The 27,751-nt window shown below is 43.2% G+C and overlaps 1 protein-coding gene across 11 annotated transcripts in view; it reads left to right on the forward strand.

Moving 5' to 3' along the window:
- Positions 1–702: 702 nt before the first annotated feature.
- Positions 703–27,751, forward strand: part of PATZ1 (POZ/BTB and AT hook containing zinc finger 1) — a 28,996-nt gene continuing 1,947 nt past the window's right edge. For 2 of the 11 annotated variants that reach the window (XR_003899940.1, XR_003899941.1), the window contains exons 1-7: positions 712–2,185; positions 4,960–5,023; positions 8,593–8,628; positions 9,207–9,278; positions 12,189–12,360; positions 20,339–20,476; positions 22,697–23,850. Coding sequence is in view for 8 of the 11 variants with exons in the window: in XM_024197997.3 (XP_024053765.1) it covers positions 924–2,185; positions 4,960–5,023; positions 8,593–8,628; positions 9,207–9,278; positions 12,189–12,360; positions 20,339–20,476; positions 22,697–23,115 (2,163 nt within the window). In the remaining 3 variants the exon portion in view is untranslated. Of the gene's footprint in view, positions 2,186–4,959; positions 5,024–8,592; positions 8,629–9,206; positions 9,279–12,188; positions 12,361–20,338; positions 20,477–21,215; positions 21,339–22,696; positions 24,159–27,751 lie in introns of those variants that run through there. The other 9 variants (XM_024198004.2, XR_002907988.2, XM_024198005.2 and 6 more) reach the window with 9 other exon arrangements.

Here is a 27,751-nt window from a genome sequence, read left to right on the forward strand (position 1 = left end):
CCTCTCCTCTGCGGGCGGGGTGGTGGGGGGGGGTCGAGCTGCAGCCAGGTTGTTCGGGGGAGGGGGTGAGTGCAGCCCCCTCCCCCCCATATGCTTCGGGCGGGGGCCTTGCTCCTGGCTCGGCATTGGAGGATCTGTGCTGGGGAGGGGGGAGACTGCAGCCCCCAGCCCCCGCGGGCGGGGTGGGGGCTGGCCTGCTGGCTCTGGCTGCTCTTGCATTGGCGGATGCAGGGAGGGAGGGGGCAGGAAGCGGGGGGGGGGGGGGGGGCCCGAGGGGCGGGGGGGGGGGGGGCCCTGGGGAGGGGGGGGGGGGGGCTCTATGAAAAGGGTGGGGGGCGTTAGAACCCCAGAAGAGAGGAAAGTTTCCGACGCTCCTGGTGCGGGTGCAGCAAGGCAGGCGGGGCCGGGGCCGGGACCGGCGGCGGCGGCGCTTGGTCGGGGAGCAGCAGCCGGGGGGGCCCCGCTGGATTTTTGTCGGGGGGGTGGTATCGCCCCCCTCCTTCTCCTCCCCCCAGGGGTGAAAGTGCAAGAGGAAGTGCAGCCGCTGCCATCTTTCCTCCGCTCCAAACACACAGGGACGGACGGAGCCGGCAGCCCGGAGCCCCCTCCCGCCCTGCCCGCCGCAGCCGCGCCGCGCGCCCCTGCCCGCTGCGGCCTCCGCGCCTCGTGGCGGCCGGGCCCGGGCGGAGCTCGCGCCGCCTCAACTGCTGCCGCTACAGCTCCGTGCTGCGCGCGCGCCCCTCCGCCGCCTCAGCCTTTTGTTTCGCCCCCCCCCAGCTCTCAATCCCCTCGCGCTTTGCAGGCAGCGCGCGCCGCCGCCGTCGGGCCCGGACAGCCGCGGGGAGGGGGAGGAAGCGGCGCGCGCCGCCGGACAGCCTGAGAGCCAGCGCCGCCTGCAGGCCGCCGGGGGCAGCGCAGCCCCCATGGAGCGGGTGAGCGAGGCCGCCGCCTGCGGCCCGTCGTCGGGCTGCTACACCTACCAGGTGAGCCGCCACAGCGCCGACATGCTGCACAGCCTCAACCAGCAGCGCAAGAACGGCGGCCGCTTCTGCGACGTGCTGCTGCGGGTGGGCGACGAGAGCTTCCCCGCGCACCGGGCCGTGCTGGCCGCCTGCAGCGAGTACTTCGAGTCGGTCTTCAGCGCGCAGCTGGGCGAGGGGGCCGGCGGGGGCGCGGAAGGGGGCGCCGCGGAGGCCGGGGCCGGCGGCGGCGGGGCGGCCGCGGGCGGGCGGGAGCTGGAGATGCACACCATCAGCTCCAAGGTCTTCGGGGACATCCTGGACTTCGCCTACACCTCGCGCATCGTGGTGCGGCTGGAGAGCTTCCCCGAGCTCATGACGGCCGCCAAGTTCCTGCTCATGCGCTCCGTCATTGACATCTGCCAGGAGGTCATCAAGCAGTCCAACGTGCAGATCCTGGTGCCCCCCGCCCGCCCCGACATCATGCTCTTCCGCCCCAGCGCCGCCGACCTGGGCTTCCCCCTCGACATGACCAACGGGGCCGGCCTGGCGCCCAATGGCAACGGCATCGCCGGCATGCCCGAAGACGAGGCTACGCGGGCCGCCCTCACCGCCGCCCAGTCCTCCTTGCCCGTCCTGCAAGGCGTCGACCGTCTGCCCATGGTGGCGGGACCCTTGTCGCCACCCCTACTGGCGTCGCCTTTCCAGAACGTGGGGACCAGTGCCCCCACTTTGGGCACCAAGAGGGGCAGGGGGCGTCCCCGCAAAGCAAACGTCTTGGACTCCATGATGTTTGGTACCCCAGGGGGTCTGCGAGAGGCTGGCATCCTTCCTTGTGGCCTCTGTGGGAAAGTGTTTACAGACGCCAATCGTCTGCGGCAGCATGAGGCTCAGCATGGGGTGACCAGCTTACAGTTGGGTTACATAGACATCCCACCGCCAAGGCTTGGTGAAAACGGGGTGCCTGGTCAGGATGATCCTGATGCCCCCCGAAAGAGGAGCAGGACAAGGAAGCAGGTGGCCTGTGAGATCTGTGGCAAGATTTTTCGGGACGTGTACCACCTGAACCGGCACAAGCTGTCGCACTCCGGCGAGAAGCCATATTCTTGTCCAGTGTGTGGGCTACGGTTCAAGCGGAAAGACAGGATGTCCTATCACGTTCGGTCTCACGATGGCTCTGTGGGAAAGCCCTACATCTGCCAGAGCTGTGGAAAAGGCTTCTCCAGGTAAGAGGACATTGATGTGGAATGGAAAAGACCCAGAGGGTTATCTAGTCCACCTCTTGAGGACCAGTGTAGAATCATCCCTACACTGCTAGTTTTAAATACCCCAAGGGATGGGGCTTTCATCGTTTTTTTTGGGAGACTATTTTACAGCCCTGTAGAAGAGTTAACTAGTAATTAAATCACAAAATGTGGAGTTGGATGAGTCCTGCGTAACATTCCCAGTTTTGTCGTAGACTTGGTGTGTGATGGTGGGCAAGTTACTCTTCTGTCAAATGGGTATTGAAATAATTGGGTGTTCAGAGGCTTAATTATGGGTTGTGAAGTGATTTGAAGCCCTCCACTGCAAGTTGCTATTGAAGTGCAGAGTATTTTCATTGTCTTAACTTCACTCCATTTGTCCTAGTGTGTAATCACCCAGATATGAATGAAGAGTTGATATTTCAAAGTCTGCAGCAACAGTTATCTCTTTAATACATGGTCTTTAGCCTGGTCTACACTACAACTTTAATTCGGATTTACCTGCGTTAATCCGAATTAACCCTTCACCCGTCCACACTACAGAGCCAGTTAATTCGAATTAAAGGGCACTTAAAATCGATTTCTGTACTCCACCTCGACGAGCGGAGTAGAGCCTAAATCGATTTTGTTAATTCGAATTAGGGTTAGTGTGGCCGCACACCACCGAATTACTGTGTTTAAATTAATGGGGTAGTGTGGCCGCACACCACCGAATTAATGTGGTTAAAAACCGAATTAAGGTGCTTAGTGTGGCCGCGCACAATCGAATTTATACAACCTGTTTCCCAAATTCGAATTATCTAAATTCGGATTAATCCTGTAGTGTAGACATACCCTTAGTGTCCTTTGTGTTTACAGCATCCTGAAGGGGATCCTGTTTCTACCCTGCAGCATACATAAGATCTGTGCATTTAATGTGGCTGATATTTGTTGTCACTTAAGTGAACTCCCACAAACAAGTGGATCTTTGATACTGTCTTAATATGGCTTGTGTGTATCTTGTGGTTTGAGTTCAGGAATGAATTTGAGACTTGGGTCTTTCACTAGTTTAGTGTTCAATTTGAGGAGAGGTAGATAAGGGAAAAGAGTCAACACCAGCCTTCCTACTTCTGTAACATCCCTAGTTAATGGATCTGAGCTCTTTCACTTGCTTTGGCTGGTGAGAAGGAACTGAGATGTTAACCAGTAAGCAGTGGAATTCCCCTTTGGATAAAGGTACCCCAGGAATATAAACTTAAAAATCTTTCTCTCTACTGAATCTGCTCTGGTAATAAGGACAGGATCTCTTTGCTATACATACAAACAAAATCTATGATAAAGAGGAGTTCTCCAATAACTGGCAAGTGCAGGAATGTTTGAAGACAATAAACTTGTTACAGAAACAGCATCTACTTGAAATCTAATCACCATGAGGAGATAAAAGTACTTTCACCTCCTGTACCTGCCCCTGAGATCCCCTGCCAGTTTTTATTTTCCAGTCACACTTTAATAAAAGAAAAATCTTTTACCTTGCTGTTGCTGTGATGAAAGACTTCCATGCATAAAATAAAGTAACCGACTGATTTTCCGAGGTACTGAAAACTCAGTGCTCCCATTGAGTTCAGAAAACCAGGTCCTAAATGTTAAAAGGGGGAACAGTGAAAATGTTGACAGGCCTTCATAAAATAAAAAACTGAAAAATAGAGAATATTTTTTCTCTAGTCTTCTAGTTTTAGTAATCTTAAGTGTTATACAAAAGTGTGTAAACAAACAGAAGTGTGATGTTTAACTTTACAGTATGCCTTTAGTTCAAGGATTGATTCAAGGGGCATCCCTGAAGTCCATAGGTATGTACTAGGAGTTCAAACCTCTGACTAGTCTTTCCAGTTAAACAGACCCAGCCCACCTGCCCAGGCATCAGGTTTTAACAGCTTAACTGTGGAGTTAACTCATCTTCTGTCTCCAGAAAATGAATTCCACCCAGCTCTCTCTGACTGGCTGAGACTTGAAAGTTGGGGGAGGAGAGTTGGAGAATTAGTTTCCAAGCAGCTTTGGCCTCATACAATGAAAAACTTTCTTCTCACCCAGAGAAACACCCACTAGGAAAATCATTAGCTATTCAGGCTTCCCTCCTTCAAAACAAGCTTTACCAATCACTGGGAATGGATTAATAATAATTTGCTCTTCTACAGCACTTCTAGTTGAGGCCCTCAAAGTACTTTACAAACATTAATTATGCCTCACAGCATAGTTGTGAGAGAGGACAATATTTTTTCCATGTTATATCGGAGGAAATTGAGACACAAAAGTAGAACTTAATGCCAAAATTTTCATACTGGGGTGCCTAAAGTTGGATCCCTAAATCCATATTTGGACACCTAAATCAAAGTGGCCTGACTTTAAAATGCTCAGCACTTCTGACACTGAGGTCACTTTGATTTAGGTGTCCAAATATGGATTTAGAAAGCCAACTGTAGGCATCCCAGTATGAAAACTTTAACCTAGATCTCCTGATTATTCTGATCAGAAAACAGTATTTCCTTACAGAGGGATGGCAGGATATTTATCAGAGTAGAGCTCTGACCGTTTCTGAGAAGTAAAATATAATGGGTTGCTTGAATGAACTGGAGCCCAGACACACCAGAGAGAACTTTTCTTGGAGTGGATGCAATAGTGGCTTCTATTTTTAATGTTTGTTTTCAAGTGTATATATATATATATATAATGTGTGTGTGTCTATATACATATATAAATACATATATCTATATTTTTTTAAGGCCAGACCACTTGAATGGGCACATCAAACAGGTGCACACGTCGGAGAGACCTCATAAGTGTCAGGTAGGAGCAGGGGGATAAAAGAGGGTTTATATCTTTTTATTTTAAAAAAGGCAATGAATGTACATGTGTGCAAAAAATGATCAAACATTGATAGAAATATCGTGTATGTGTGAACTGAGATAAATCATGTTTGTAACTAATCATGTTCAACAAACTGACAGCTGCTTTACATTCCTCTCTCTACCCTCCCCCCACCACTCCCTGTTATCATCTCCTGCTGCTCTGGTCCTCCTGCCTCCCCTCCCCCTCTACCAGATGTTCTTTCTTGCTGCTCTATCCCAGTCCCCACCCTGGAAACCTTACCCTGCTGCTTTGTCCCTAGCTGTCTCAAATGATGCCCTTTTTCTCTTCTGTAGTTCAGTGGCCACTAACAAGAGGCTCAAATTCTGGCTTTAATTTTTTAATATAATTTCAAATACAGTTGATAATTTAACTTCACTTGCCGTGAAGCTCTTTGTATCACATAGCCTTCAGAACATTGCACTGAGCAAAACTGGAAGCTTTTTTTTCAGCAAGGACATGGGTGACATCAGCACAGTATCCTTTGAAATGCAGAGTAATATCAACGTTCATAGTTCTTTACAGTTAAACAATAAGTCTTCCATTAAGGTTTAAAACCAAATCAAGATTGACCTTTTATAATCCATTTGCGGGGCGGGTGAGAGAGTAGTTAACAGGCATCTGGGCAAAACAGTTTCCATTATGACCCCCTGTCTTCAAACACTTTTATGGTAAATTTCTGAAATATTTGCTTCTTGGGCCAAAATTGTCCATGCTTGGTGTCTGAAGGAAGGTGAATTTTACAGAAAGTTGGAGCAAAATCCCTTCAGTTTTCTTTGAGGTCAGTGAGGGTGGGGGAGAAATTTTTCCATTCTAAAAAATTCTAACCCCATCCTGTCTGACTGTTGCCTCTTAACCTGCATTTTTCTGTCTCCTGACACATGCCCCTGTTTTTCTTCCAAATTGGGGGGGATTGTGGGATGTTTTTGCAGTTTAAAGTAATCCAATGAGCAGATTTTCAGAGAGGTAGAGCACCTAAAGCAGGGGTGGGCAAACCTTTTGGCCCGAGGGGCCCATCTGGGTGGGGAAATTGTATGCAGGGCCATGAACGTAGGGCAAGGGGTTGGGGTATGGGAAGGGGTGTGGGAGGGGGTGTGGTATGCAGGAAGGGGTTCAGGGCAAAGGGTGGGGGTGCAGTGTGCAGGAAGGGGTTTAGGGCAAAGGGTGGGGGTGCAGTGTGCAGGAAGGGGTTCAGGGCAAGGGATTGGGGTGTGGGGGTGCAGGGTGCAGGAAGGGGCTCAGGGCAGGGGGTTGGGGTGCAGGAGGGGCATGGAGTGCGGGAGGGGGCTCAGGGCAGAGGGTTATGGGGCTCAGGGCAGGGGGTTGGGATGCAGGAGGGGTGTGGCAGGGAGATCAAGGCAGGGGGTTAGGGGGCTCAGGGCAGGGGGTTGGGGTGCAGGGTGCTGGAGGAGTTTGGGCTCCGGCCCAAAGCCACTTACCTTGAGCGGCTCCAGAGTGGCAGCGGTGCGCAGTGGAGCTAAGGCAGGCTCCCTGCCTGCCCTGGCCCCGCGCTGCTCCCGGAAGCGGCCAGCATGTCCGGCAGTGGCTCCTGGGGGTGGGGTGGGGTAGGTGGCTCACCTCGCGCTGCCCTCACCTGCGGGTACCATCCCCAAAGCTCCCATTGGCTGCGGTTCCCCTTTCCCGGCCAATGGGAGCTGCGGGGGGCAGTGCCTGCAGGCGAGGGCAGCACATGGAGCCCTCTTCCCCTCCCCCCCCCGCTCCCTTCTCTCCAGGGGCCACAGGGACGTGGTGCCGGCCGCTTCCGGGAGCGGCGTGGGGCCAGGGCAGGCAGGGAGCCTGCCTTAGCCCCACTGCGCCACGGGGCTGGCAATCCCATGGGCCGGATTGAAAGCTCTGATAGGCCGGATCCTACCTGCGGGCCGTAGTTTGCCCTCCCCTGACCTAAAGGCTCCTATTGACCTCATTGGGAGTTGTGGGAGCTCAGCACCTTTGAAAATCAGGCCATAGGGCCTTCAAGCCAATTAAACACCTTAAACTTATCTAAAGTCTTAAATTGGCTTATGTTTCTTAAGATGATATAAATCTATAGATTAGGTTAAATCAGAAAAATTCCCAAACCACAATTTTTGTAAAAACAAGGTGACTAGTTGTATGTAGTGAGGATGCCTTAAAGATTTTTTTTAAATGCACACTTAAGTGTGTGGATGTATAAATATCTGTATATAATATAGATATTCATACACAGGTATGGACGTGTGTACTTAGCCTACAATGCTAGCAGAAACTCATCATTCTTTGGCCAGTTGGTGTGAAGCTTACAGAAAGTGTGCAGTTGACTAATAACACTGATAAGCACTAATTGTCCTTTGCTAACTGATACCTGTTAGGAAACAGATACATTTTCTTTCATTTAGGAGTATTAAATGTAAACAACTAAATTTGTGCAAATCTAAGGGTGCATTGAGCACTCAAAAGTCAAGAAATACAAAAGTTAAGGTTCAACACACAACCTTAACCCTGCCCTTTACATATATAGATTACATAAGCACAGTTTCTTAGAATAATCTCCTATCTCTAGAATTGTAGAAAATGTCGCAAGATATTGTATAAGAAAATGGTATAATTAATGGTTATTAGGATAGTGACAGAATTAAGATTGCGAGTTCAACAGTAGCTTGTGCTTGACTTTTGACTGCTTAATTGTTCAAACTTAATGTGGCCATAATAATTAATATAAATAAGGTGTAGAAGATTTGTTGAACGCCTACTATCTATCTTTGCAAAAAAAACACCCTGTCAGAATTATAACGTTTCTCTGCATACACACACATCTCTGTGTGTGCATGATACACACCACAGAAGGGATATCCTTCTGGAAAACAGTGCTGTAAATTTGTTTCAAATCTAAAATATATACTATATACTAATGTGCCTTTCATTCTAGTTATCTCCTGAGAAATAACTTTCCCTCCCATAGAATTATCTTTTCTAGTTACCAAGTTTGGGCACTGAGGCACAAAATAGCTCAATATTGGTATGTTGTTTCTCCATACCTCACCACCATTTTTCCTTGATTTCTCTTGAAAATCAATGAAGCTGTTTTAGCTCCCCCTAGTGGCAGTTAGAGCTCCTTTGAGAATTCTGTTATGTACAAATGACAAGGATCCTTGAACCACCTTAATTACAAAAGAGAAGTATTGTTTTGGCAAAGAGAAAAATGTTTTCAAGGCTCCTCTATTTTAAAGATATTCTTCAGAACTGTGCTGTACAATCTGTCACTTACCTGAGTCCCTACATGCATCTCTGCAAACCAGCGAGGCTCCAAGGTGATATCACAGCACTGTGGATTCTGGGCCATCAACACAAACATAACCTCAGGGCAGCTGAAATGAATCTGTGGTGAGGAGATGTCCATGTGATAAATGCTACTTATACAGGTCACTGTTAGGATTAGTCAGCACACAACACTGCACCTACCTCACTTAAAAAGAGAGCTTTTCTCTGCAGACAAGCACCTGATTCCACTTTTTCCCTTCCTCTTAAAACAGACTCCGAATGGGGAAGGAAGCCCTCTACAGAGCCAGGTAATCTGAGAAATCAGATCCAATAAGTTGCTTTGGTGTCCAAGGCAGACACCAAATGGAACTCTGGATACTTTTCTCCCTGGTAACATTGGAATTTGTTAAATCTGTCAGTTAAGTGCTTGACATGGGAGAAGGGGTAAATCAGTTTGCTGGCCACAATGGGATAGTTCAGGTTGCTGCCCTGGGGGCCTGACATGGGATTGAGGCACTTGAGCTGCTGGGTTGATTACTTTGTAGGGATTGGTACTAACGTCAGGCTGCAGGGTGGGAGAAATGATGGTTTGAAAGTAATGTGGACTGAAATAGCAGGGAAAGATGGGGGAGAGAGATCAGAGGTTCATTATTTCTCAGGGAAGAAGGCACAGCTGACAGTCCTAGGTAACATCTGGCAATTTAAATAAACAAGAGAAAATACAAGTTGTTAAAAATCAAACTACATTTATTTGAAAAAATAAAAATAAAAACTATTTATTGAAATTTACCTAAAATTGGCATTCCAAATCCAGTGCTTTTCCCCTTGATTTCAATGCAGAATGAGTTTCTTCCTGTCCTAATTTCTCTTACTTCCTGCCTATTAGCAGGAAAATGGCAGCCATCCTGGAATAAGCTCAGAGACATCCACAGCCATAGAAAAGTTGAAACTTCAAGAGGTATTTCTTAAACAATGTTATTTTAAACTTTTTTATATATTCTTTTTTGGTCTATTTATCTACCTATGCAATGTTTGATAGGAAAGCATTGGAGTTTTCCTTTATTATTAATAACAATTAATAATAAATCACACTCATTTAGCACTTTACATCTTTAAAGCCTTTTACAAACATTAACTAATATTAACTGTAAGAGGTTTTCTCCAAACCTGGTCCTGTCTCTCTTGTATGATTCAGCTAAACTGGTTCGTGCTTTCTCAACTGGACCCTTATTTTTGTTCTTTAGACTTTTTTTTTTTTTTTTTTTTGCATGTCTGATCAGTACATAGCTTATCCAGGAATGGACTCTGTAAAAATTGGCAGCAAGACTGATTACCAAACAGAAATATGATTGTATTACCCCCACCCTAATCCTTCCACTTGATATGTTCAATGTAGGATAGATGATAGACACAAATCCTCATATGTTAGAATTAAAACTATGTTATAGAACTGATGCCCACATATTCCGAGTGCATTTGTACACAAGCTTGCTGTCACTTGATATTGAATTATTGGTGATGGAGCTTTTGACTTTCATGCTCCGCTGCTCAGGAACACACGTTAACTTTACCTCCAACAGGTTGATTTGTTGTTGGAATCCTTACTTAAAGACTTATTTGTTTCCAGTAGCATTTTGCTAAATGAAAGCTACACCTATTTTGCTCAGCGCTGTGTCCTGAGAGTTCATATGAGGAGAAATCTCTTTCTCTTTCATGTTAAAGAAATTACTTTTTTTCCCTTCATCATTTGTGACTTACAAGTTTTTCTCTAGTGAGGTCCGTGAAATTCCATATATCACAGCAATCCATGTTTGTATCACTGTTTTTAAAACTATATTAGGAACTGATCCTGCAAGGTACTGAGTGTCCTGTTTGTTGCAGAGTACCCTCAACTTCCATTGAAATAAAGTACCGTATATACTCATTCATAAGCCGAATATTTTTGGTAAAAAAGTGACGCATCAAAGAGCGGGGGTCGGCTTATAAACGGGTCTACACCAAAATTTGATGATTTTAAACTCTATGGAATCATTGAATTGAATATCTAATACATTGTTGTTTTGTTTACCTGGAGTGTTCACAGACATGGAGCCCCTCAACTCCCTGTGGCCGCGGTTCGCCGTTCCCAGCCAATGGGACCTGCAGGAAGTGGCTGGGAACGGCAAACCGTGACCACTGGGAGCTGAGGGGCTCCGTGCCTGTGAACGCTCCAGGTAAACAAAACGTCCCGACCCGCCAGCAGCTTACCCTGACAGGCTGGGAGCCAAAGTTTTCCAACCCCTGAAATATAGGGTCGGCTTATGAAAGGGTCATACAATTTTTGCTATTTTTACTTATTCATCTTGGGGGGTCGGCTTATAAGCAAACGGGCTAATGAATGAGTATATATGGTACTTATCACCTCACAATATGGACCCTTTAGGGCCTGATCCAAAGCTTACTGAAGTCAGTAGGTGCCTTTCAAATAACTTCAGTGGGCTTAGGATCAGGCACTTAGTGACAGCTATGTAAAATTCTACAGATGAACCTCTACTGTATTGCCAGTTTCATTTATTTTAAGCTACTGTGTTGTAATTGCAGTGCAGTAGTTACATTGTTATCCTAACAAAATCTACTTTACAGTGAAACAGCTGCCTAAAAAGTAAACCACTACTTCTGAAAAGACAAAAAGACAAAAAACCATTCCCTAGATCACTTACTGGGTTTATATAATCTCCTAGGGAGCTGTGGTAGAAACCATGTGTCTCAATATTTCACCTAAAGGGTGCTGTGGTACAAGCCAATCACGGCGCAACCTTGAATTTTGTTACTTTCATCCAACTGGATTGGTCGCTCTGATATTTCTGGTTTTCTTTGTCCTCTATTTGTGAGCAATGTGTTCAGATTGCATTTTTTTTATATAACATGTTGGTAAAGATTTGACTTGTTTCATGTATATGCTAATGATATGATCAGCCTTGCAAAACTGTCAAAAACATACGAGCCCAAACATAAAATCTGCTTGCCTACACTCTGCGATTATGATAATGATGGGGGTTGGGATGGATGTCTCACTCATCTATCAAATTATTCTCCTGGTGTGAATGGGCAAGTAGAATTTTGCAAGGTTGACATGTATAGTTATAATGATATGTTATTGTTTTACCCTAAGTTCATCTTGTTACATAATAGTAACTGGAGTATGACACCATAACAGGGTCAAGTTATCCACTGTAAACAGATTACACAGTGCCCTTCTGAGGTCTCTCTGCACTATGGATGCCAACACTCTCCTTCTGTAGTGCCCTCTGTGATCCTGTCAATCCAACCTTACTTTCTGGTCTCTGATGCTTTGTTTATACATCATGGGGAAACCATAGAGACTAGAGTCAAATTGATGAGATCACAAAGTGAATGCAGGAAGGAAATAGAGGGATTGACGTGACTACGATGTCACCATAAAATGAGCTAGGATAGACTCTGATGTCATTGGAATGGACTGTTCAAGAAGAACAATGGCAAATCTATTTACGTTACCAAACATGATTTGTGAAGTTTTAGTAACGCAGATTTCAATGAGGAGCTGAGGCATTTCAGACCTGTTTTTTTTTTTTTTACTCACATTTTACAGACTGTATTGTTTTAAAGCTTCTTTCTTTATGTCAAGTCCTAATCCTGGTGCCTGCTCCTTTTTGAGCAGTAACATTGCATCCTTTGCAGTGTGATGGTAACCTGGATTGCCTGTTTGGGGAAAATTAACTCATGATTGTTGCTTGTGTCCATGTGCAGGGTCTGAGAGTCTTACGGTGGGGGTCACTTAGTGTAGATATGGATAGATAAACACTTGCAGCGGATTTGGTGACTCACACTGTTCTCCTTCTACCTGCAGACCTGTAATGCTTCCTTTGCCACCCGTGACCGACTGCGCTCACACTTAGCATGCCATGAAGACAAAGTTCCATGCCAGGTGTGTGGAAAGTACTTGCGGGCAGCATACATGGCAGATCATTTGAAGAAACATAGCGAAGGACCAAGCAACTTCTGCACTATCTGTAACCGAGGTAATGATGAGCTGTCTCTTTATTTCAGGGGGATAGTGCAAGGCAGAGACAGCACTAAGCTCTGTAATGCTGTCTGCAGCAGGAAGTGATCATACCATAGCTTCCCTTGTTGTTTTCCTCATTGAACAATAAACATCTTGAAATTGACGGAAGTATTGGCCTGGCCTTTGGACATGACTAGGTGTTTCATATTCCTTCTCTGATGAAGTTTAAATTAAATGCAGAGCCTAGCATTTTTGGATGGATCTACAATTTTTTGCCAAATTCCCCTCCCACATCCCTCCAAAGTAACCAGTTCCTGCTTGCCATGGTGCACCTGCTCACTGTCACAGGGCTGGGCTAATTACCCTGGGGAGGGTCTGAGAGAAGATTCTTTAGTTTAATTTTACGTAATTATATGTGATATCCTGATCCCCTCTTAGCCTCCTGCACGAGAAGTGGAGCTCACTGCTCTCTCGTTTGAACCCTAGCAATTGCTTTGTGCTGGTTTACATTTACAAGGTTGGCTTTGTAAGAAAAAGAGCCAGAAACAGGCTTTCATTTATAAAACAAACAAAGCTAAGCTTCTCCATTACATATGTACTTTCCACAAATTGGGGGGGAGCAAGGCCTGCAGATTTAGGTAGCGTGGGACCTGACGGTAGGCTATGGATAAACAGGACAAAGTTTTTGGAAGAAAGAAGCTAAAGGGTAATGGAATCTTAAGACCAGACTGACCGATATCATGAGACTCTTAAAACACTGAAGTAAAGACGCTACTTCAGAACAATGCTGTAGATTGCAAGAGAGACATGCGGCTGGTGCCAGGTGAACAAAAAGACACTTGTGCATCTTTGCACACTTCTGTTAGCAGCAGTGGAATAACAACTGGTTTTCAGGGAGGGTGAAAAGCTACCTACTAGAGGATTTCCTTGGATAGTCCATCTGTGTAGGAAGCATTAAAGTTAGCGATTAGGAAAGGGTTCAGAGATAGTAAAAGAGAGCAAAAGGATTCCCAGAATGAAGAGGTAGGATATAGAGGGACTCCTGACACACAAGGAAAGGACTGATCCAGGTATTGTATCAAAAGCACTGTATTTTCTGGGCTTCAGAAACATTTGTCTCCTACTTCACATATCATAGAACCATAGAATATCAGGGTTGGAAGGGACCTTAGGAGATCATCTAGCCCAACCCCCTGCTCAAAGCAGGACCAGTCCCCCATATCTAGATATACACTGGTTTATTGCTTGCACAGAACCCTGACCAACACTTTACTAATTTTTGAAGTGTGCCTGCTAGTAACTGATAACAATTATTACAGATAAGGGATGTTTCTGCATGGAATGAACTTGGTGTTGGATAAAGTAAAACCTGTTAGGTTGTTGAATGGGTTGGTTTCATGTGTGGGAACACCTTTTCGTGTGTTGGAGGTGGCCACTGTCAGTTATGGGACTACCTTTTGGTTTTGTTGAAGGGGTCTATTTTAGTTACATTTTCCAATTGAAGGGAGCTGATATCTATTGAGATAATATAGTTGTTACATAGCTGAAAGTTTGGGGACAGTGTGCAGGATAGGAACAGTTGGGTGGTTAGAGTAGGTAAAGATGCGTAGTGAGTGACTTGTTAAATTATGAAAGAGCCATTGTCCACTGTGGAAACACCTTTTGGGTCCAAAGTGAGTTAAGCTTTTGCATGGAAACACCAGTTTGCTAAGAAATCCTCAGGGTTCTTAAATTCCATGGATTTGGATATTAAAATGAATATAGGCCTTCTTCAAGGAAGGAGGGCCTGACTTCTGAAAATCTTTTATTTAACTTATCCTGACAACTCTTGCACTGAGATTCAGAAGCCCCTGATCCAAGTTCTCTTCAGCTATGCCCTCAGTCAAACATGGTGGATAGCACATTGAAAATTCATTCATATTAACTGGAACTGGAATATTTTTTGAGAACCTGGGATTCACCCTAGCAGCCACTGGATGTCACCGCTGCGCCTCAAAAATCCAACCAGGAAAACAAAGGCATTGGTTTGGCCATCAAACAATGAAATGATTAATAAGGGCTATTTACACGATACAGTTTTAAGCAGAAATCTAAATCAAATGTAAGCTTCGGGGTGTGGGGTGTGTGCGCGCGCACATGTGCGCGGAAAGGTGGAGGGGTCTGATGAGCATCCAAGATAGCAGACAGCTTTTAAAAGTGCTGCTTTTTTTTCTACACTTCACTATCTTCATATGCTTTGTCAGAAAGAGAGATTAGGCTGTTGTGAACTTAAATTTCTACCAGCACCTACAAATAATACTTAATCTGCTAAAGACTGGCCATCTGCAGCTAAAATTCAAGGAAATAAGCTTATTAATCTCTTAAGTACAGACTGAACTTGTTGAGCAAGTATGGCATCATATGCTAAGAACTCAGTGGGATACGTACTGCTTAAAAGTGACATGGATAAGAAGTTTGAAAGCCCTAGTTCAAGATGTGTGATGACAATCAGTAGACAATGTGAACTGTTCTGTTTAGAAGTCCTATAAACTGCAGACCACTGAGAAACGAAATGCACTGGAAAATTTCATACTAAGAAACCATGATAGTTTCATGTCCACAGAATCTGTGGAAGTTTTTCTTCCTCCCTGGAGGTGATGATTGTGCTAAGAGTAGTTTATTTTGATCTTCCCCTTTAAATGCGTTTTGGTGCACTGCTTCCTTGGAATGGTAACTTAAGTAATGCTGACTATGATAACTATAGAGCAAGAAACAAAGATGTAAAAAAAAATAAAATAAATGAATCTGGGGCCAGATTCTGGCCAAGCTTGGGCAGCCGAGGAGGACGAAAGCAAGGACTCTTGGGCGGATGAGGAAGAGGTTCTTGTGTGTACAAATATATTTTAGTGTTAAAGAAGGAGGGAAAATACGGGCTTTATTCTGACAGACTGAGAGGTTTTCTATGGAAAGCTAGTGATGTTCATCTTGCTGTCCTAAAGGTATAGGGGATTCTTCCTGGAATTTGGAAGGAACAGTCACAGATCTGTTACAGACACCTAGGGCATCTTTATCTTTCCTGGTTTAAAATTTTTATTTTCTTTTACAGTGGAAAATTATGGTCTTCAGAAATCACCACCTCCGAGTCAGTTCAAGGAGATTTGTATAATTAGGATGTTAATGGTTAGAATGATTATTAACATCCATAATTAATCTTGTTTACTCTGGGAAGCTGTACTTTCTGGAAAGGGGTTTCTGTAAAGGAGTTGTGCAATAGAGGAACTGTAATACCTTAGAAATCTAAGTACTTAGAAAACCATTTTCAAAAATCCATCACTGTCAGTATCTCTGTTTAGTGACTGGGACTTCTCTCTCTCTCTGAGGGGGCAGCCATTTTGCTGATACTTGTCAACAGGGGCTCCATTTGATGATGCAGAGTAGGGTTCAGATGGTTTTGCCAAAAGGAAGTATTGGACACTGAGATTTAAAAGTTGCTGTAAGGAAAGTTCTGTAAGTTCATTTTTAATATTGGTTTGTTTAACTGAACAGTTAATACATCAACTTTAACTTAATTTTCATAAACTTATTTTTTTTTATTAAAATATTCTTTCTAAAGGCAAATTAATTTTATTTAGTTCATCAAACTGTCAACTGCTGCTTCCTGTCTAATTGTTACATATTTTCTCTTATTCTATTCTAAGGTCCTTAGAAATTTTATGTATTGGTTTAGGTTGGGTTTAGGCTCAAAGGAAGCTAGAGGAGATAAGCATCCAACACCCTTAGACTCCTTTGACAATCTTAGCATTGCTTTTTTTAAATAAGATATAGTGATTAGAAAGTGCAACATAAGACAGACACTTCCTGTTAAGTACATGTCCAGTTTCCATGCCACAGGCATCCCATGAGTCGACTAATGCCACAGGTTCTGCTCCTGGTGGACTCACCTTCTATGTAAGGTGTGGTGTTCAGACTGAGAATACGCTGTAATTATTTTGATAGAAGGATGAATTCTTGCCATTCTTCCTGCTGGGCTTGAAGTGCTTGGTAAAGGCCAGGGGCTGGAGGCATTTGCCAGCTGATCTAGCTATATCTAGTTTAGACTGAACAAGGCACATCCTGCAATAGTTCTTGGGAAGAGTTCATTACAGACATAACACTTGTGTTTGGTAGGAGGTAGTCTACTTCCTTCCTGTTCCTGTGCATGTTTGAAAGGCTTAAAATGGTAAGAAGCAGGATCTGCTCCTTGGGGCTGTGAAACCTGTATGTGGATAGGGCAGTAGATGAGATGGGGTTCTTTTTTTTTTAAAGACTCTTTAAAGACTCTGGTTTGTTTTCAAGAAGGGTTTAAGAAGTGATGGATTATTCCTTGGGAATCCTCCACCTGTCTTGCTAGGATAGACACGTACCTATTTATAATTCTGGCCTTATGTAAGTCTTGGACTGTGATCTTTCTCAAGCTCTGATTATGCTAAAAATCTCACTTTATCTTAGCTGCTTATGAAGTAGCTTTTATTCGTACTGCTTTGGTAGAAGTTGGTGGTTCACCCCTTCATCTACCAAGTGCATAGAAGAAATCCAGGCACTTTACAGGAAACTTTCACTATATAAACTTTCATTGTATAAAATAGTGTTTTCTGCAGGTGGAATCACAGAACTCACCAAAGACTACCATGTTATGATTGTTCCCAATATAGATCCTTTCTTTTTTGTGAACTGCAATGAAACATAAGAACGGCCCTACTGGGTCAGACCAAAGGTCCATCTAACCCAGTATCCTGTCTTCTGACAGTGGCCAGTGCCAGGTGCCACAGAGGGAATGAACAGAACAGGTAATCATCAAGTGATCCATCCCCTGTCACTCATTCCCAATTTCTGGCAAACAGAGGCTAGGGACATCATTCCTGCCCATCCTGGCTAATAGCCATTGATGGATCTATCCTCTGTGAATTTAGCTAGTTCTTTTTTTAACCCTATTATGGTCTTGGCCTTCACAACATCCTCTGGCAAGGAGTTCCACAGGTTGACTGTGCATTGTGTGAAGAAATACTTCCTTTTATTTGTTTTAAACGTAATAAATCCATTTGGTGACCCCCCCAGTCCTAGTGTAAACACTTCCTTATCTACTTTCTTTACACCAGTCATGATTTTATAGACCTCAATCATATTTCCCTTTAGCCGTCTCTTTTCCAAGCTGAAAAGTCCCAGTCTTATTAATCTCTCCTCATACGGAAGCCTTTCCATACCCCTAATAATTTTTGTTGCCCTTTTCTGAACCTTTTCCAATTCCAATATATCTTTTTTGAGATGGGGTGACCACATCTGCACACAGTATTCAAGATGTGGGCGTACCATGGATTTATATAGCGGCAACATGGTATTTTCTGTCGTATTATCTATCCCTTTCTTAATTATTCCCAGCATTCTGTTCGTTTTTTTGACTGCCGCTGCACATTGAGTGGGTGTTTTCAGAGAACGATCCACAATGACTCCAAGATCTCTTTCTTGAGTGGTAACAGCTAATTTAGACCCCATCATTTTATATGTATAGTTGAGATTATCCTTTCCAATGTGCATTACTTCGCATTTATCAACATTAAATTTCATCTGCCACTTTATCTATGCATCCCGTCCTGAGGTGACATGTACCCAGTCAGTATGTGGATAATTGAAATCCACCATTATTATTATTGAGTTTTTTATTTTAATAGCCTCTCTAATCTTCCTTAGCATTTCACAGTCACTATCACTATCCTGGTCAGGTGGTCGGTAATAGATCCCTACTGCTATATTCTTATTATTAGAACATGGAATTTGTATCCATAGAGATTCGATGGTACAGTTTGATTCATTAACGATTTTTACTTCATTTGATTCTATGCCTTCTTTCACATATAATGCCACTCCCCCACCAGCACAACCTGTTCTGTCCTTCTGATATATTTTGTACCCTGGTATTACTGTATCCCATCGATTATCCTCATTCCACCAAGTTCCTGTGATGCCTATTATATCAATATCCTCATTTAATACAAGGCACTTTAGTTCACCCATTTTATTATTTAGACTTCTAGCATTGGTATATAAGCACTTTAAAAACTTGTCTCCTTTTAGTTGTCTGCCATTACACGAAACACAGACTTTAAAACAGTACTTAACACAGAAATCTCTGGCAAGCTGAAATTAAGTTCCTACTTCATAATCCTATTTCACAGTTTGGTTCTGAGTTTGCTATATTGCAGCATCCACATACTTCTGGCACACACATTGTGAAATAAGGGAAGAAGGTTTCTGTCCCTAAGTAGCTTCCAGCCTAGTTGGAAGTGTAACCATCACATCTGTATGATATGCCCATTTTACTCACAACCCAACTTTGATTCTTTCTTCATTTGCTGTGAATTTTAGCAGAGGAAGGATGTATATTTTCCTTGTTGATGCGATGTACTCAGAATCACACTTTGAGTCCTTGGAGAAATCTTATTTCAGAGGAATATATCCTTCCCTTCGGTGCTTTTGACAACTGATTTGGCCAAAACACAACTGCTCTGTTTTTTTAAAAGTGAATATTTTTGCTCAATCACTGTTGTGGTTTTCTTGATGGATCCACAATGCTGTCTCCATATTCTGATTCTCTGCAGCTCAGCCGCTCTCAGGAGACAGTCCTTGTTCCACCCCAGGGATAAAAGCAGCCTGTCCACTTCCTTTTTCTTCTCCAACGGGTTGCTATGAGCATTCTGTAATTGGGTTGTAACTAAATCCTCTGAGATCGTAAGGATTTATGATGCATTATTCATTCTGAACTTCAGGTTCTAGTGAAAGTCTCTGCATAGTAAGAGCCATTCTGTAAGAAAGGTAGGGGGATTTTTACTGTGAAACAGAGTTCAGTTTAAAATCAATACCTGGAGTAACTGACTTTGTTTTGCCTCTTAAGGCCTTGTTTATGCTAGAAAGTTGTGCCACTATAGTTAAAGCGGGACAACCCTCCTACTCTGGATGCATTAATATCAGCGTATAAAGGTGGTTTATACCAGGATAGCTATCCCTGTATGGGAAGGGGAATAAGCTGTACCTGTATAAGGTACCTTTATACCAATATAACTGCACCCACACAAGAGTTTGTACTGGTATAACTATATCGGTTTAAAAAAAAAAAAAAAATCTCGCCAAACCAACATAGACAGTTTTCAAGTGTAGACCAGGCCTGTGTTAGTGGCCAAAATGTAAATCTCTCTCTCTCTCTCTTTTCTGTACTTTTTTTTTTTTTTTTTTTTTTTTTAACAAACAAAAAAAAGAGTAAGTCTGCTCATGTGACTGTACCGGTGGATCTTGTGCCCCTTTGTGATTCTTACAGGGAAAAGTTTCTATTATGAAAGTACCACAATGACGTCAGTTATTGATAAGTACCACAATAAGTCTTTATTGATAAGGTTGAAAGATTCCTCAAATGTCTGGCCTCTTTATCATCCAGTTATGGGCCTAATGATCCTCAGAATAATTGCCACAACTTCTAAAAGCTAATGAAAGAGTGCTTACAAAAATATTTGAGATGAATTATCACGTTACAGGGAAAGGTGAAGCAGGTGAACCCCAAAACATGAGCCCTTCTTAAAACAGTAGGAACGTGGCAAGGAATTACTGGCAGGTTCTAAATAACAGTTATGTTTGTAATTTCTCTTAATATGTTCTCTTACAATTTACTAGGCATAAGCAGAAAGTTTCAGGACTTTGCTTTTGCAAGGCTGAAGGATTCTAGGGTGTCTTCTTCTTTGCAGTAGCTTTTTCTACACACACGCATGCACAAGTTTTGTTCTCACAGAATGAGTGGAAAGCTATTTCACATTTGATCTTTAGTTAGATCTAACATAAGGGTCCTACTTCAGCATGTTTTGGGTTGCCAGAAACTAACTTAGTGTGAGTCTCTTAAGGGAGACTAGGGGAGAGAGAGAAGGATAAAAGGAACAGGGAAGGCAGATGTGTGTCTTTGCTGGTGGCAGGATCTCATCTCCTTTTATCTTGTTTAGGTTTCTCCTCTGCCTCCTACTTAAAGGTCCATGTTAAAACCCACCACGGTGTTCCCCTTCCCCAGGTCTCCAGGCACCAGGAGCCCATCCCGAATGGGGGAGCAGCGTTCCACTGCGTCAGGACCTATGGCATCAAAGGCAAGCGACTCCCTGCTCTGCACTTTGCTTCTTTGCACAGGACTCTGTATTGTGGGGGGCTGGGCTGGGCATGGGAAAGGGGAGGAGGGAAAGACGGGGAAGTCCTAAGGAGAAGCTTAGCAAGAAGTGGAGAGGTTACATAGAGCTCATTTCTATAGTTTGTGCAAGGATCTCTCTGGGTACCTTATTGGGGAAAGTAGTAGAAATACTTCAACTTCTGGTAGCTTCCTTCACTTTATTGAGGAAAAGACCTGTTAGGTCATCCAGCTCCTCTTCCTGTGAGTAGATTGTGCTTGAATCTTAACTGAGGGGTTGTGAGTTGGGAAGGATAAGCTTATAGCTCAGTCTAGAATCTGGTACTGCCAAGATTCCCAGTTGTTCTTGAGATGCTCCAAGACTGATTGCAACCTCTGTATAGCCCAATTTCTGATTCCCGTGGAGGGAAAGTCAGGAAGGTGCTTGTCTGATAGGAGTCATGATAGTCCATTTATTTCAGCTCAAATAGGTGAGGCGCCACATAGATATTTTTACTTCAACTTTTTTTTGCCTCTCTTACGCTGTGGTTGAGAAGAAGGATAAAGATATTGACTGCTTCTTTTTAGATGTCACTAATATTTAGTTTTGCTTTTGCTTAAAGTAAGTTATCTTTTTCAGAGTGGTTAAAATTATTTAACTTGTAAATAGCCTCTGTAAAATTAGTTATTAATATGTGTACAGTAACTTCCTTTTTGCCTCTCAGTTTTGGACCATCTGTATCCTTGGTCGAAGCTGGAACAGCAGAAAACCTCTCTCTGATATCGGAAACCATGGCTGTCCCAAAAAATTGGGGTTACTTTTGCCCTGGAGATCAGAACAGAGCTGAGTTAAGCATACCCTGTGCTCTGTCTTGTGCTGATGGGATGTCACAGTTGTGTAGCTTTCTTTCTATGGAAGTCCTCACAGAGTTGCTACAGAAGCGCCTTGGTCCTGGGTGGTGTGCCGATTTAAAAAGGGTTTCTCCCTAGTGGGATATTGATTTCGTGCATGTCCTGTTTTGATTGCTAATGCTGATTCCACAGAAAGTCTGTTTTATGAAACATGGCCTTTCAGGATTAGGAGTAGAATGAAGTTTGTATTCTGAGAGTTGTTTGGGGAGTACGTCTGGGTTTGCCATGCTCATACATATGCCATGAGAGAGGATCATAGAAAAGCCTTCTTGGTACACTGCCAGAATAGGATGGGAACACCCCAAACATACCAGTGACACGGCTAGGGTATGTGTTGAAGTAACTCAGAATAATGCACTTTATTCTGAGAAGGAGCCTCTTGAGACTATATAGAACTGCATCTCCAGAAGCAGAGCAACCCCTACTCCCAGGCTGGGATATTGGTGATGGAATAGTTCCAGGTTTCTTCACCTGTTGCCCTAAACTATTGTGCACTGTGATTCCACCCAGAAGTGCCTGCTTCATTTCAATGCTGGGTGAAGTGACTCCAGCATCTAAACATGCATGATAAGATCTCCAGTAGAACCTCAGAGTTACGAACATCTTGGGAATGGAGGTTGTTCGTAACTCTGAAATGTTCGTAACAAAACGTTATAGTTGTTTCAAAAGTTTACAACTGAACATTGACTTAATACAGCTTTGAAACTTTACTATGCAGAAGAGAAATGCTGCTTTTAACCATCTTAATTTAAATGAAACAAGCACAGAGACAGTTTCCTTATCTTGTCAAATCTTTTTGTAAACTTTCCCTTTATTTTTTTAGAAGTATACAATACCGTACTTGTGTGGTGGTGGTTTTTTGTTTTATTTTTTGGTCTGCTGCTGCTGCCTGATTCCATGCTTCCGGCTCCAAATTAGGTGTGTGGTTGACTCTGGTGTTCATAACTCTGAGGTTCTACTGTACATTTATATAATGTCTTACGTCTCAAAGGGGGCACCATAAGGGCACTATATAAATGTAAGAGGATATTATGGATGCCTCCACTATCACTATAAATCTATAATATAAACTTGGGGTGCTGGGGGATGGAGCATGTCCAGGCTATGCAGAAGAGGGACCCACAGGGGCACAGTGCTTCATTACATGGAGGAGTACATCTATTAGGTCTGTAGCATTCTGTCATTTTGGGTAATAGTGAATCAGCTGGTGACTACACATTTTACTTAAAAGCATTTTAGAATAGCACTCTTGGGAGATAAAGTTCTGAAAACTTGTCTTGTTGTTTTTCCATAGAAGGCCAGAAATGCTCACATTCGGACCCGATTGAGAGTTCTGATTCCTACGGCGACCTCTCTGATGCTAGTGACCTCAAGACTCCTGAGAAACAGAGTGCCAATGGATCCTTCTCCTGCGATATGTCAGTCACCAAAAACAAAATGGAGCCGGAGGGAGAGAAGAAGTACCCCTGCCCTGAATGTGGCAGCTTTTTCAGATCCAAGTCTTATCTGAACAAACATATACAGAAAGTTCACGTCAGAGCTCTTGGGGGCCCATTGGGGGACCTGGGTCCTGCTCTAGGGTCTCCCTTTTCACCCCAACAGAACATGTCTCTTCTGGAGTCATTTGGGTTTCAGATCGTCCAGTCAGCATTTGCATCATCCCTGGTGGATCCAGAGGTCGACCAGCAACCAATGGGGCCAGAGGGGAAATGAGACCAGTTTAACCTTAACAAAACAAAGCAGCCGTCTGGTTATACCTATAAGACGCTGTGAATGAGAGAAGAAATAATGAAATTTGGTTCTATAGTTGAAAAATTTGTATTCATTTTAGCTCCCCTCCCTGTCTACCCTCCTTAAACCTTCTTTAGGGAAAAGAAGGCTTCTTGCCTGACGACCTGCAGAAAATCTGCATGACCCTGAATGAGAGATGTGACCTAAAACACCACATGGCGTGCCAGAGCTCCAGTGTGGTCTTTTAGAATAAATAAAAGCCACCAATGGTGGTCAGAATTGTAAACATCCCTAGTGACCCAAACATGTGGGGAACTAGGTTTTATGCCTTTGCCCTCTTTCCCTCCCACCCCCCAAAAAAAACACAGTAAGTTTTTTACACACACCCATTACTGACTGCTCATAACATAAACAAAACCCTGTGGTACCTAGCAGGTAATGGTGCAGATGTCCTTTTAAAAATGGATTTTTAAGACGGCAAAAGAATTTGGACCCCTTCTGCCATTTGTGAGGCTCTGAGTGCTGCAGCAGGAACTAACTTGCTGAGGAAAATCACCATTCAAAACAGGTTGTTTTTGTTACTTTTAACCATTAAACTTGCTGTCAGGTTTTTAATTCTCTATTATTATTATTTTAGGACCTGTTGTAGTGAATTGCTACTGAAAAGCCAGACTAAGGCGATATACAGAGCGCTCTTAAAGCAGCAGTCACGTTAGGGTTAGTATTAATTTTTTTTAGATGTATCATAATTAATAACTTGGCTAGTTAATTGTTTTAAGTCTATCGAAGAAATAGTTTTATCAAAAAAAAATAATAAAAAAAAAAAAAGGGAAGAAAATACCTGTGTGGTCTGGTTGGTTGGTGCTCATTTGATGTGTGGGTACCTAGAAGATGAACATGGTCAGCATCCGGGTAAACTGTCTGTACCACTGACTTGTTTAGTGTGAATAAACCCAGGGTTCACAGAGTGATTTTTGAATTAATCAGATTGGACTGTATTAAAGAAGTTAGTATGTTACTTTACATCCCCTCGTTTTGTCTGGTTTTTGAGCAATTTAGCCACCTATCTGCAAGGTGTGCAGCTGAGATCCAGGAAGTGGGACACTGGTCTTTCTCTGTGATGTACTCTCAATGACCTGGACCTCTTGGTTCCAACGCAGCGCTCCTGATTCCCCTTTAATCAGGTTTTCACACGGCGATCCTATTTTCTTTTCTTCTTCTAGAGAAGAAATGTTTCCACCCTCAAAGGGAGGGACCCAAATCAAAGCACGCCTCAGAAGAAAAAGCTGATATAAAATGTTACGGAGTTGAGCTCTAGAGCATTGGACACTGTGTTATAGATGAACACAGATGCCGATGTAGAGAGGCTGAATATCTCTTTGTAACCTTCCCACATTTAACTTCGATGAAATTTTTATATACCAAAAACTGAGTGTCCGGACGATTTAGTGAACTCAATGCTGCATTAGGAGTCAGGAATCTCCTGAGTTCTAATCATGGTTCTGCTACTAATGCTCAAGATCTTATAGTACAAGTCACTGAACTTCTGCCTTAACTCCCCATTTGCAAAATAAAGATTCCTTACATCACAATAGTGTTGCAAGGATTAACCTAATGAAGGATTATACAATGCTTTGGAAATGCCAGGTGCTTATGTACGTGCTAAGTATTACTAGATCTGCCAAACTAAGGAGCCTGAGACCCACATCAAATTTGCATACCGTGGAGAAGATAGCTCCCTCCATCTTTAATGCAGCACGGTGCTGGATCAAGATGGAGCATTGCATGCTGGGACCTCCACTCTCTGTAGGTTGCACCTTTGTGTTAAAGATGAACACAACCGTGAGCTGTTTGTAAAATTGTCTGTGCTGTGCTTGACTGCTCCTAATTTAAACTCTGTAGCTATTATGTAGCTGAAATAAGACATTTTCTTGCTATTTTTCACCTGTGCCATTGCCATAAAACCTCATGGGTGGGGGTGGGGTTTCTTCTTGATTTTGAGCGCCCTCCTCCAGCCACCAAAAAGACCCCAAAATCATGACTTCACTCACGCAGGAAGTTGTTATTTTTTTTGTAATGTGAACAGTATTGAGTATTCTAAACCAAAAGACAGATATTCTGTGGCCCATTTTGTACAATGCAAGCCCCACCCAAACAGGTGGGCTGGTGTCACACACTGTTAATATGAAATTGACAAATTGCTGGTAATTTTGGGGGCAGATTGTTCTCCTCTCCTCCCATCTGCCCTCCCAAAAAAACCCACACAAACAAACAAACAAACCCTTTCGGACTAGATCAGTGACTTCATTTAAAGAAAGGGGAAAAAAAAAGTTTTAAAATCCAAGTGGCTCAGACAGAATTGTTTCTATTATTGATGGATTGATCTCTAGAGTTTACCTTATTTTTACATTTGCTGACCAGTAGAGAAGCAAGATTTTTGGCAAGGTAATAAAATATCTTAAAATCTTACTAATCCAGGCTTTGACCAAACAACTCTTGTGAGCTGCCAAGGGTTTCACCAGGAGCATGTCAAGATATAGCAGGCTTTCCAATCAGCAGAAGGGTAAGCCAGGATCAGAGATTGGCAACTCCAGTCATCCTTACTCTTATTGATTATCCACATTGAAGGACTTGGGAGGAAGTAGACAGGAAAATGTTGATGAAGGATGTAAACTGAGTAGTGTGTTTGGCAAGAGCTTTGTTGCCAATTTGGGAATCAGCTTGCTGCTGGACTTTTGAGCTGGGAGGAGAAAGGGCAGTTAAGAAAAGTGAACATAGCATATGTGTCTCCATTTATTGTTTCTATGAGTACTCCAAGAGGGCACTCTGTTCACAATAGGCATAAGCCTAGGGAGAAGTTCAGACAGTGGGCCAAATTCATTCAAATTTCCCTGGAGTTACGGCTGGGATGAATTTTGCCCAGTTGCGTCAGAACTTCATTTTGAGTGCTGCAGAACTTCATTTTGAGTGCTGCAGAACTGGGCTTGATGTGATAAAAGGTGTAGAGCTTCTGTTAAAAAGGGAGGATTCTAAAAGCATCACCATGCATTCTTCTTATGAAAGGGACTCTTAGATTGAAATTAAATGAAAGCTACTTGCTTCCCAAGCCAGTGGACATGAAACCTATTAGGTAGAAGGTTAACAAACCTGTAATGATTGTTCTAACTGGTCCCAATGTGCATGGGAGAGATTTGCACTGACGTGGTGGCTGGGGTGGGCTTGTTAATGTAGAAACCAAGCAGCTCGCCAAGAATATTTTATGGTTCCTTGCGTCGTCTGGGGCAAATTGTTAATTTCAGATGAGATGTGGGGTTTTTTGGTGTAACATTGCTGGTTTAAAACAATTCTGTGTGATGTTGTACTTGGGAAGTATGTACTTCTAATAGAACTGAAAAGATCTGGACAAAAAAATCACCTGATGAGTGTTTCTGCATGATCTTGCAGTGAACATAGCTGCACTCTGGGCAACCTTACCCAACTTTTTCTATTTCCCTTCCAGTCACTGAGTACCCATATTTGTGTAAACAGAAACTCTCCTTTAGAAAGAGCTTCCCTTTCCTTCCCACCTCATGTGGTGAGGCTACAATCCTGTTTTTGAGATTTCACAATTCCTTCCCGAGAGACAGGGACTGACGTGCCATAAACACTGGATCATAATGGCATTCAGGCATGAGGAGGAGGCTAACGAAAGGAAAAAGTTCAGTTATACATATCTTGGTAATCAAAGTGAGATATTTGTATTACAGTAGTGCCTCCAGCCTCCTAACAGATTGGGAGTGCATACAAATATAGTAGATGCTCCACGCCCCAAAGATCTATATAACAAAGATAGACACAGGGTGAAGAGAGGGCGCATTATCACCATTTTATAGGTGGGTAACAGGCATGGATTAAGGATCTAATTCAGCAAGGCACATAAGAGTCTTGCTGAATCTATGCCTAAGTGATTTGCCCAAGGTCACACAGGAAGTCTATAGCAGAACTAGAAATTAAACCCGAGTGTTCCAAGTCCCCGTGCAGTGCCTTAACAACAGGAAAAAAATACATGGGATAAAACAGAGCAAAACAGACTTTTTATTTTCTTAAAGCATAGCAATAGGATTTTAAGGTGGTGAGAATTTGGTGTTCAGACCAGTCTTTGGTATCATTGTAAATGCCTGGTGACAATATTGGACCTCTCTTCTCAGTGCCAATGGCTTAGGAAATATGTTTTTTTTCCCCATTGTTTCCTACAGTTGTCACTCCCTGAACTGAATATCCTCAATCATGAATTACTTGAAATAGAGGAATTATGTGACTGAATGATCTAACTCTTCAGCTGATTGGATTAATAGCAGGAAAACTAACCTAGATTTTGTAGTGTCTGTCGTAACTTTTTAATGTCTTGTTTTTCCTTAAACTTCAGTTCTTAAAATGTAATATCTGAACTTAAGCCGTTGCCTGTCTTTAGTCTGGAGGGTGATGCAATCTGCAGCTTTAATATAAAAAGAGAAAGTACTTGTGATGCCAAAGTACATTTCAAAAGAACTAATTTCTGACCTTGAAAGGATGAGTAAAACGCTCTGGGTTTCACTACATATAAAATGAGTCAAGCCAAAATAGGGGAAGTTACAGATTC

Source organism: Terrapene carolina, unplaced genomic scaffold (genome assembly GCF_002925995.2).
Source record: "Terrapene carolina triunguis isolate 2854851 unplaced genomic scaffold, T_m_triunguis-2.0 Scaffold790, whole genome shotgun sequence".
Taxonomy (NCBI): Eukaryota; Metazoa; Chordata; order Testudines; family Emydidae; genus Terrapene; species Terrapene triunguis.